Source organism: Lolium perenne, chromosome 7 (genome assembly GCF_019359855.2).
Source record: "Lolium perenne isolate Kyuss_39 chromosome 7, Kyuss_2.0, whole genome shotgun sequence".
Classification (NCBI taxonomy): Eukaryota; Viridiplantae; Streptophyta; class Magnoliopsida; order Poales; family Poaceae; genus Lolium; species Lolium perenne.
This window is the reverse complement of record NC_067250.2, coordinates 321,839,806-321,850,866: the sequence shown is the minus strand read 5'-3', so window position 1 is coordinate 321,850,866 and position 11,061 is coordinate 321,839,806. Positions and strand designations below refer to the sequence as shown.

The following is an 11,061-nucleotide window of genomic DNA, read 5'->3' as shown; positions in this document are numbered from 1 at the left end:
GCATATATTAAGAAGACTCAAGCGTCTAAGCTTGGGGATGCCCAAGGCATCCCCTTCTTCATCGACAACATTATCAGGTTCCTCCCCTGAAACTATATTTTTATTCCATCACATCTTATGTGCTTTTTCTTGGAGCGTCGGTTTGTTTTGTTTTTTGTTTTGTTTGAATAAAATGGATCCTAGCATTCACTTTATGGGAGAGAGACACGCTCCGCTGTAGCATATGGACAAGTATGTCCTTGGTTTCTACTCATAGTATTCATGGCGAAGTTTCTTCTTCGTTAAATTGTTATATGGTTGGAATTGAAAAATGATACATGTAGTAATTGCTATTAATGTCTTGGGTAATGTGATACTTGGCAATTGTTGTGCTCATGTTTAAACTCTTGCATCATATGCTTTGCACCCATTAATGAAGAAATACATAGAGCATGCTAAAATTTGGTTTGCATATTTGGTTTCTCTAAGGTCTAGATAATTTCTAGTATTGAGTTTGAACAACAAGGAAGACGGTGTAGAGCCTTATAATGTTTTCAATATGTCTTTTATGTGAGTTTTGCTGCACCAGTTCATCCTTGTGTTTGTTTCAAATAAGCCTTGCTAGCCTAAACCTTGTATCGAGAGGGAATACTTCTCATGCATCCAAATACTTGAGCCAACCACTATGCCATTTGTGTCCACCATACCTACCTACTACATGGTATTTTCCGCCATTCCAAAGTAAATTGCTTGAGTGCTACGTTTAAAATTCCATCATTCACCTTTGCAATATATAGCTCATGGGACAAATAGCTTAAAAACTATTGTGGTATTGAATATGTAATTATGCACTTTATCTCTTAATAAGTTGCTTGTTGTGCGATAACCATGTTCACTGGGGACGCCATCAACTACTCATTGTTGAATTTCATGTGAGTTGCTATGCATGTCCGTCTTGTCTGAAGTAAGAGCGATCTACCACCTTATGGTTAAGCATGCATATTGTTAGAGAAGAACATTGGGCCGCTAACTAAAGCCATGATCCATGGTGGAAGTTTCAGTTTTGGACATATATCCTCAATCTCAAATGAGAAAATTATTAATTGTTGTTACATGCTTATGCATAAAAGAGGAGTCCATTATCTGTTGTCTATGTTGTCCCGGTATGGATGTCTAAGTTGAAGAATAATCAATAGCGAGAAATCCAATGCGAGCTTTCTCCTTAGACCTTTGTACAGGCGGCATAGAGGTACCCCTTTGTGACACTTGGTCAGGTCAAAACATGTGCATTGTGATGATCCGGTAGTCCAAGCTAATTAGGACAAGGTGCGGGCACTATTAGTACACTATGCATGAGGCTTGCAACTTATAAGATATAATTTACATGATGCATATGCTTTATTACTACCGTTGACAAAATTGTTTCATGTTTTCAAAATCAAAGCTCTAGCACAAATATAGCAATCGATGCTTTTCCTCTATGGAGGACAATTCTTTTACTTTCAATGTTGAGTCAGTTCACCTATTTCTCTCCACCTCAAGAAGCAAACACTTGTGTGAACTGTGCATTGATTCCTACATATTTGCTTATTGTACTTATTATATTACTCTATGTTGACAATATCCATGAGATATACATGTTACAAGTTGAAAGCAACCGCTGAAACTTAATCTTCTTTTGTGTTGCTTCAATGCTTTTACTTTGAATTATTGCTTTATGAGTTAACTCTTATGCAAGACTTAATTGATGCTTGTCTTGAAGTGCTATTCATGAAAAGTCTTTGCTTTATGATTCACCTGTTTACTCATGTCATATACATTGTTTTGATCGCTGCATTCACTACATATGCTTTACAAATAGTATGATCAAGGTTATGATGGCATGTCACTCCAGAAATTATCTGTGTTATCGTTTTACCTGCTCGGGACGAGTAGAACTAAGCTTGGGGATGCTGATACGTCTCCGACGTATCGATAATTTCTTATGTTCCATGCCACATTATTGATGTTATCTACATGTTTTATGCACACTTTATGTCATATTCGTGCATTTTCTGGAACTAACCTATTAACAAGATGCCGAAGTGCCGATTCTTTGTTTCTGCTGTTTTTGGTTTCAGAAATCCTAGTAAGGAAATATTCTCGGAATTGGACGAAATCAACGCCCAGGGGCCTATTTTTCCACGAAGCTTCCAGAAGTCCGAAGACGAAACGAAGAGGGGCCACGAGGCAGCCAGAGCATAGGGCGGCGCGGCCCCTGCCCTGGCCGCGCGGCCCTATGGTCTGGGCCCCTCGCGCCGCCTCTTGACCTACCCTTCCGCCTACTTAAAGCCTCCGTGACGAAACCCCCGCACCGAGAGCCACGATACGGAAAACCTTCCAGAGACGCCGCCAACGCCGATCCCATCTCGGGGGATCCAGAGATCGCCTCCGCACCTGCCGGAGAGGGGAATCATCTCCCGGAGGACTCTACGCCGCCATGGTCGCCTCCGGTGTGATGTGTGAGTAGTCTACCCCTGAACTATGGGTCCATAGCAGTAGCTAGATGGTTGTCTTCTCCCCATTGTGCTTCATTGTCGGATCTTGTGAGCTGCCTAACATGATCAAGATCATCTATCTGTAATTCTATATGTTGCGTTTGTTGGGATCCGATGAATAGAGAATACTTGTTATGTTGATTATCAAAGTTATATCTATGTGTTGTTTATGATCTTGCATGCTCTCCGTTACTAGTAGATGCTCTGGCCAAGTAGATGCTTGTAACTCCAAGAGGAAGTATTTATGCTCGATAGTGGGTTCATGCCTGCATTGACACCGGGACAAAGGACAGAAAGTTCTAAGGTTGTGTTGTGCTGTTGCCACTAGGGATAAAACATTGATGCTATGTCTAAGGATGTAGTTGTTGATTACATTACGCACAATACTTAATGCAATTGTCTGTTGCTTTGCAACTTAATACTGGAGGGGGTTCGGATGATAACCTGAAGGTGGACTTTTTAGGCATAGATGCAGTTGGATGGCGGTCTATGTACTTTGTCGTAATGCCCAATTAAATCTCACTATACTCATCACGATATGTATGTGCATGGTCATGCCCTCTTTATTTGTCAATTGCCCAACTGTAATTTGTTCACCCAACATGCTGTTTGTCTTATGGGAGAGACACCTCTAGTGAACTGTGGACCCCGGTCCAATTCTCTTTACTGAAATACAATCTACTGCAATACTGTTTTACTGTTTTCTGCAAACAATCATCTTCCACACAATACGGTTAATCTTTTGTTACAGCAAGCCGGTGAGATTGACAACCTCACTGTTTCGTTGGGGCAAAGTACTTTGGTTGTGTTGTGCAGGTTCCACGTTGGCGCCGGAATCCCTGGTGTTGCGCCGCACTACATCCCGCCGCCATCAACCTTCAACGTGCTTCTTGGCTCCTCCTGGTTCGATAAACCTTGGTTTCTTTCTGAGGGAAAACTTGCTGCTGTGCGCATCATACCTTCCTCTTGGGGTTCCCAACGAACGTATGAGTTACACGCCATCAACGACCGACCGGCCAGTCGAGCGACCTCCCCCACGACGGCAGACTGCCAAACGAGCTATGCCCTGAAACGTTGTTGGTCCCTTCGCTTTCGAAAATAGTGGCATGTTGATTTGTTGGTCCAAACTCCAAAGCGATAGCTATTTTTGTACATCCAAAGTCATCATCTTGATCTATTATATTAATTAGCTGCAACCCCATTATGTATATCTAAATCAATCTCTTATAAAATTATTATCGCTAAATACTAATAAATAGTTTCTCGAGTCTTTAGGGGTATATCGGACATTTACAGTCACAGCCACAGTTCAGACAGCTACTTGCCAAATCGCTTTTACAGCTTTCTCACAGAACACAGCCACAACTGCTTTGCCACAACACACAGCCCACAGCTGCTTTCAGATAAGCCACAGCTCAACCAAACACACCCTTAGTGTATTGGGTGTGTTGGGAACACAAGAGACTTCTTGTATCGTAATTGCAGGGTTGCTTGAGAGGGATATCTTTGACCTTTACCTCCCTGAGTTCGATAAACCTTGGGTGATCCACTTAAGGGAAACTTGCTGTTGTTCTACAAACCTCTGCACTTGGAGGTCCAACACTGTCTACAAGAATAGAAGAGTGCATAGACACCAACGCCCTTGGAATTTGTTGTTGAAATCAAAAGGTATATCCAATTCCAATTCCTGTTTGGATGTACAAACTATGATATTTGATGTTTTATTAAGTTTGGATGACTGTTTTTGTCTGCACGTTCGCTTGCGCCTGGGGGTGCGTCTATCGGCCCGACGCATTTGCGAGTTGGCATGAATTGAGATGTTTGAAAACAACAAAATAAACAGTTTCAACGAAATCTTAGTTATTACATCGAAAATTTTAAAAGTCTACATGAAAATAAGATGGTATTCTTCTAGGCATTGTCTTCATAGTCAGGCAATTCCCACTGATGCTCAATCAGATCTGTTTGTAGGCGTGTGAACACAACGTCGTCAGTGACTTGTACATTCATATGCAGATAGTCCGCACAGGATACCACCCCAGGGATTGGCGCAACCAGCTCACTTTGAAAATCCCAGTGGTGCTCATTGCGGCCATCAGGACGCTCGTTCTCAACAATCATGTTATGCATGATCACGCAACATGTCATCACCTTATGCATGGTCTTCAGCGACCATGTTCTTACCGGGCGACGGACAATGGCCCACCGAGCTTGAAGCACAACAAATTCCGCTCGACATCTTTCCTGCAAGCCACCTTCATCTTGGCAAACCTCTTCGTCTTCTCCGTATTTGGATTACGGACCGTCTTCACCAGTGTGGCCCAGTCAAGATAGGTGCCATCAGCAAGATAATATGCTTGTTATATGCATTATCATTGTATTTTACACACAAGCGTAAACTTCCCTGACGTGGCCGAAACACCGGGTCCAGCAGTCGGAAGCCGCACCCGACCCGAGTCGAACAGCCATCTTCTTGCTCCGCAAGAAGCCCAACCGGGCCGCGCATAAGCCCACTTCGCCTTCACCCGGAGAACCCTCCTCCCCAATCCAACTCGCCGCCTCTTCCGTCTCCGCGACCTCCGAGCTCCGGCGGCCAGCCATGTCGGTGAGTCCCCCGCCCCGGTCTCCCCTCCTCCCCTACCCACAGATCTCGACTCGCCTCACCCTGACGTCCTCCCTTCCCCGCAGATCTTCGAGTACAACGGGTCCGCCGTGGTGGCCATGGTGGGCAAGAACTGCTTCGCGATCGCCAGCGACCGCCGCCTCGGCGTGCAGCTGCAGACCGTCGCCACCGACTTCCAGCGCGTCTTCGAGATCCACCCCAAGCTCTACATCGGCCTCTCCGGCCTCGCCTCCGACGCCCAGACGCTGTGAGCACAGATCGATCCCCCGCCCCCCGCTCCTCTCGCCTCTGGTTTCTCTCCTCTCGCCGGTCGTCTTAGGGTTTGCTTCTCCGTGCAGGTACCAGCGGCTGGTGTTCAAGCACAAGCTCTACCAGCTGCGGGAGGAGCGGGACATGAAGCCCGAGACCTTCGCCAGCCTCGTCTCCGCGATGCTCTACGAGAAGAGGTCAGCTCTTTTTTACTTGTCCAACCTGAATCGCCGCGCGTGACAAAGTAGTAGACCTGGTTGGATGCAAATTTGAATCCAGTTGGTTGGGGTCTAGTGTTGTGCGGAAAGATGCAAATCAGGGCTTCTTAACCGTCTAGTAGTGTCATATATAGGGCGCAACAATGTGTTCCTATGGTTTTGCATAAGAGCTTCATCTTTTCAAGGTGGCTTACGAGCTTCTTATATGAACATCAGAGTGATTGGAGGCAGGGCCAGCTAGTTTTATGTTTCAGTGTAGACTTTTGCAATACGGAATTAGCACCATACCATAGAGCTTATGGCTAGTGTAAATTTACTGCCTGTATAACCATAATATTGAGGTGTACTAAGAAGTAAGGTTGCAACAGCAAAGCTGGTACCATTACCTTGATTATCGATTTGTTAAATTTAGTGCAGAATGAAGCATGCATTGATCTTTAGACAGTGTTTGTAGATTGCTAATCTGCTCAAAAGAATCCACTATTTTGTGGCGTGGTGATCTGGTTGCGGTGTAGTACTTAAAAGCTACATATGGATATACGGTGCTGAACATTTTAGATTCCCCCTTTTGGCCCTCTTCTTCCACTAAAGGAGTAATTAGGATGTACTTTATGAGCTTATCTGAGCGTCACATTAGTTGTACGCTCCTAATTTGTGCAAATGGTTGTTTGTATTTACTGTTAGGAGTAGGGATTAAGCTAATGATCAGTAAAATCCGTAGATAATTTACGACACAAATCAGGAAATATTTGGAGTAGAACCCGAGCTTAGTTTCTCCAAGAATGAAAAGCTTTATCATTGACTGGGCAAGACATGAACCGTAATTTCTGATTCATTAGCATGCGTCTGTAAGCTTTCTAGCTATGCAACATTTATGACCTCTGGCATTATGTTATTAGCTTTTGCACTAAGTAATGAGCTCAGTAATTATCTATGCTAAACATGTTTCTTCATTCTATATGTTTTGATAAGGAGAAAGGTCTATCTAACCTTTTGTGTTAATGAAACACTCCAGATTTGGACCATACTTCTGCCAGCCAATTATAGCTGGACTTGGAAAGGACGATGTGCCATTTATTTGCACCATGGACTGCATTGGTGCAAAGTAAGTATCAGTTTCGTGTGTTCTTTTGATTTTACCACAGAGTTTTCTTTTCGATGTATTTCATATACATGGTATTCTAGTGGGTTACCTGATTCTCATTGTTGTTGTTGTTGTTGTTGTTGTTTACTCTATGGATTACTATTCCTGTTTTGGTTCTTATTTTCGAAGTCAGATTCCACAATCAAAGATAGGGGGATGTCCCTTTACATTTTTCTAGATTACATATATTTCTGTCATCTTGAACCAAGTGACCTATAAATTTTAAAAATGAGTAAAATCATCATTAACAAATTGCCCCCTGTTTCACTCATGGTGGGAGTTGATTATCTGCTCATTGCTGCTCTCCTGAGTATTATGCTTTTATATAGTTCATATTGTTCGTCTGGGGTATATACCAGGTCCAGTTCCCTTAACATTTGTGTTAGATTACATATATCCAGTTAGACCAAGATGACATTTTGAAAAATGGCTAATCATCATTAAAAAATTGCCCTACATCTCACTCATGTCTGGAGTTGATTTGCTGTCAAGCGCGTCAAGGATATAGTTTGTGTCTATGCACTGCTCCGTTAATAACAAATGCTCTAAAATATTTGTGAAACTTTATTTTCAGAGAGCATTGCATGATCGAAAAATATATTTCTGGATATTCCGTTGCTGCATTTGATTCACCATTCAATACACAACTCACAATTTTTCCGTCCTCATACAGATGTGTCTAGGCTGCCCAGATTTGCTAGCCTTTTCGTTTCTTTTTTGAAATTGACAGTCATTTTCCCTTCTCATTTCATATGTACTGAATCAGTAACCTGGATTACAACACTATAGGCAATGAACCACCACTAATGGCCCATAACGTTAGCTAGCCGCTGATCGTGGAGTACTCGCCGATCCATCATCGAGGACTGTATCATTTAACGAGCTAGCCTCCACTTAACTATTATGGTTCTGTCTGGATATTTTTCTATGACCTGTCAGTTCCATCATGCATTTCTGTATCATCTAGTCATCTTTTAGTGAGCTAATTGGAGATATTTGTTCATATGCAGGGAACTGGCGAAGGACTTCGTTGTCTCAGGGACAGCATCAGAGTCTTTATATGGTGCTTGTGAATCCATGTACAAACCAAACATGGTACGTCTTTGTGGGATTAATTTTAGCCAGCGTCACATGCTTGACTAACATTTCTGTCTTGGGTCTGCCTCATTTTATACAGTTTCATCGGCGATGACTGCCTTGCACTTTAGGTTGTCAGTCTTTTACAGTTATTTCGTATTGTACAAGTTACCTGACACCCATGTTATTTTCCATGACAAAGGAACCCGATGAACTCTTCGAGACCATATCACAAGCTCTGTTGTCATCAGTTGATCGTGATTGCCTCAGCGGGTGGGGAGGCTACGTTCTGGTTGTGTAAGTTGACTACTTGCTTCCGCTGTCAGCTCTATGAACTATTTAGTGTTGACGTGTTACTTTCCTTGTCTATAAACAAATCAGTGGGAAACAATAGACAAAAATTTATGTCATAGAAAGCTCGAAGCTGTATTGCATCCACAGCTGAGTCATCTCCAGGCTCCCCTTAACTGACTATTGATCTAGTTCTTGTTTATCCTTTTGGTTTGCAGGACGCCGACCGAAGTTACAGAGCGGGTGCTCAAGGGCAGGATGGACTAGAGTTCTTCAGCCGCAGTCCCATGCTTTCATTGCTTGCTGTTTCTGGTTCACGGCAGCATTATCTATCAGGGTTGTGCCTAAATTCTGAACTAATATTGTGATGATGTTATATTTACCCTTAGAAGAAGCACTTGTTTTTTCCTTGACTTTACCCTTTCGATCTATGGTGAGACGTCTGTGTTGCGAGCTCTGTTCCGTAACTTTGAAACAAACGGTGTCGGCTCACTTCATATTTTATAATCTGTTCTAAAAAATTAGCTGTAAAAATAGGTAAAATCGAGTTAAACAAACAGTAAAATAGGCAACAAAAAGTTCAGGCGAACCGTGATGATTATAGTCGGTGGCAATGCCAAATGCCCCTCCCAGCTCAATAACACGCTTTAGGTGTTCCGGCTGTACTAGGCGCCGACATCCACACCAACTATCAATAGCTTGCCCAGAAAAATTACCAATGGGAATTTGACAGTAAACTATTTTCGGTTTGTGGGTTTAGCTGCCCTGATGTCCTCTGTCGTCTCCACTGACGATTTATTCTTCTTCGGCACCCTCCAAGGCTCCAACAGTCGGTGTGTGTTGCGTTCTCTCCTCCGCACAATGGGAAAGTGGCCGAGAAGACTGACCTTGCTTCGTGGCCGACGCTTTCGGCTGGGATCGAGTCATCAAGATACATGTACGAAGCTTGCTCACCTTGACCGACTAGCAAATTAATTAGGTGCGTGTGTTTTGGTGGCGGGTATTGAGAGGTATTTTACCTGCAGAATACATACTGAAGCATGGGCATATATCACAGCTAGGCAGGTGCAAGCTATGCTTGGGAGCAAACGTAGATATCATGCATGCATTGTTCGATCATGCACACAAGTTTTGGGTTGAAGCTCAATCTTGGCTCGATTTTTCTCTGCCACGAACTTCACCCACAGCCTTGGTCATGGGATATCCTTGTGACCTGCGGTTTTCGGATTCAGATCGAGCCAAAATTATCGCTACAATGTGGGCGATCTGGAGCTCGAGGAATAGCTGTGACACAAGATAAGGGTTCTTATGACCCTGTCCAATCGGTCAAGATGGCGAAGGAGGTGCTTGTTGTTCTATCGATCCCGAAGATGCATGCGGGTGTGTTACCTGAACATGGGTGGAGGCTGCCGGATGATGATATTATCAAGCTCAATACCGCTATTGGCCTGGCACTAGATGCTCGTCGGGGTGGGGCTGGTGGTGTTGTGAGATCCCAACGAAACTATCTTGGAGCATGGAGTAAACAACTATTTGGTATAACTAATCTACTAATTGCACAAGCATTGGCTCTCCGAGAGGGTGTGATCTTTGCTAATCTTCATGGATTTCAAAAAGTGGTTCTGGAGATGGATTGCCTAGAGGTTGTTAACCTTTGGAACACTCGTCACGGCTCTTGTTCGGTCGTGACTCGAATTATGCAAGAAATAGGAGAGCTAGCTTTAAATTTTAGTTTGTTATTCAGCATGTAACAAGATCAGCTAATCATTCGGCCAGCTATGTATGAAGCTTGCTTTTACACTGATGGGCACGAATAGCTGGCTTGAGTATATTCTAGATTTTCTGATCATCAGAATTCAGTCTGATCGATTAGGTGCTGTGCTTGATCAATAAAGCTCTCAAATTTCCCCGCAATTTTTTTTAATTAGGCGCGACAACGCAAGTACTCCCTCCGTCCCATGAAACACATCGGAAGTTTGTCTAAATTTGGATCAAGATCAAGTGATTGATAGAGAAACTTTACACCCACAACATGAGAAGAGACATAGCTACTCAAGTAAAAATTCAATCTGCGCGATATATATACATGAATGTTTATCAGGCTTTGCATGACATGACAAAGAAAAACATGAAGCATTAGCTCGATGTTAAAGATCTAGTTACACCAAGATTAGATAAACCTACGGGCTCTAGTTATGCAATTAAAACATTATTACAACCCAATCATGGGCAAATTTGAAAATACCAAATCTTGATCAAATGGTAAAACACCTCATTGCCTCACAACAACTCAAGAGCCCTCAAGTAATCTGATATTCTTTATCGAAAAAAAGTAATCTGAGATTGCAATACCGAACTCAAAAGGTTTTAAAAAAACCATCTATACCTAATAATAAAGGGAGAAGCATTTACGCAGTTTCGTTCGTTTGTTTTCTTCGTTCGTCCGTACGATATTGTGGCTTATGATGAGTAGGACTCAGTTTCTGTATCCTAGAGAGCCCAAGCACTTTAGGCCGATCGTAGGCTAACCCGTTTCGTATCCTATCGTTTTCCATCATAGGAAAACAACTCCAGGTCGATCACGACCCCCAAGCTCCCACCCCAGGTTCGATATATAGGTGGCCACAACCACGACGTGAGATCGATCAGAAGAGACCTGCCCTAAAGTACGACCAACGATTGAAGAAGCGAGGGAGGGGTTAGTCAATCTGCCAAGATGCAGATCATCATCAAGAGTTCAAGACCTTGACCTGCCGTGAGGCCCACCGGAGCGCCGGCCTTGGCCGTGCGCGTCCACATCCTTTCGCCGGCCGGTGTGTATACGTCCGGTTCCGACACAGGCCGCCAGCCCTTCTTCCTACTCGACGCCTGCGAGGCCATGACGACGTCCGAACTCCTCAAGAACTCCTGCAGTTAGCTGCTGAAAAACACGAGTTGGTCACC

At 43.5% G+C, this 11,061-nt stretch overlaps 1 protein-coding gene across 1 annotated transcript; it reads left to right on the top strand.

Moving 5' to 3' along the window:
- Nucleotides 1–4,963: 4,963 nt before the first annotated feature.
- On the top strand, nt 4,964–8,536 carry LOC127316460 (proteasome subunit beta type-3). Its single transcript, XM_051346855.1, has 7 exons — nt 4,964–5,121; nt 5,205–5,386; nt 5,478–5,585; nt 6,622–6,711; nt 7,761–7,845; nt 8,030–8,124; nt 8,337–8,536. The coding sequence occupies exons 1-7, from the start codon at nt 5,116–5,118 to the stop codon at nt 8,383–8,385; spliced, it is 615 nt and encodes a 204-aa protein (XP_051202815.1). The 5' UTR covers nt 4,964–5,115; the 3' UTR covers nt 8,386–8,536.
- The last annotated feature ends 2,525 nt before the right edge of the window (nt 8,537–11,061 follow it).

Excerpts from the sequence above, each read along its gene's own strand:
- LOC127316460 (XM_051346855.1), top strand. Across the intron at positions 7,846-8,029 it reads CCATGTACAAACCAAACATG|GAACCCGATGAACTCTTCGA; the intron begins GTACGTCTTTGT and ends TCCATGACAAAG. Across the intron at positions 8,125-8,336 it reads GGAGGCTACGTTCTGGTTGT|GACGCCGACCGAAGTTACAG; the intron begins GTAAGTTGACTA and ends TTTGGTTTGCAG.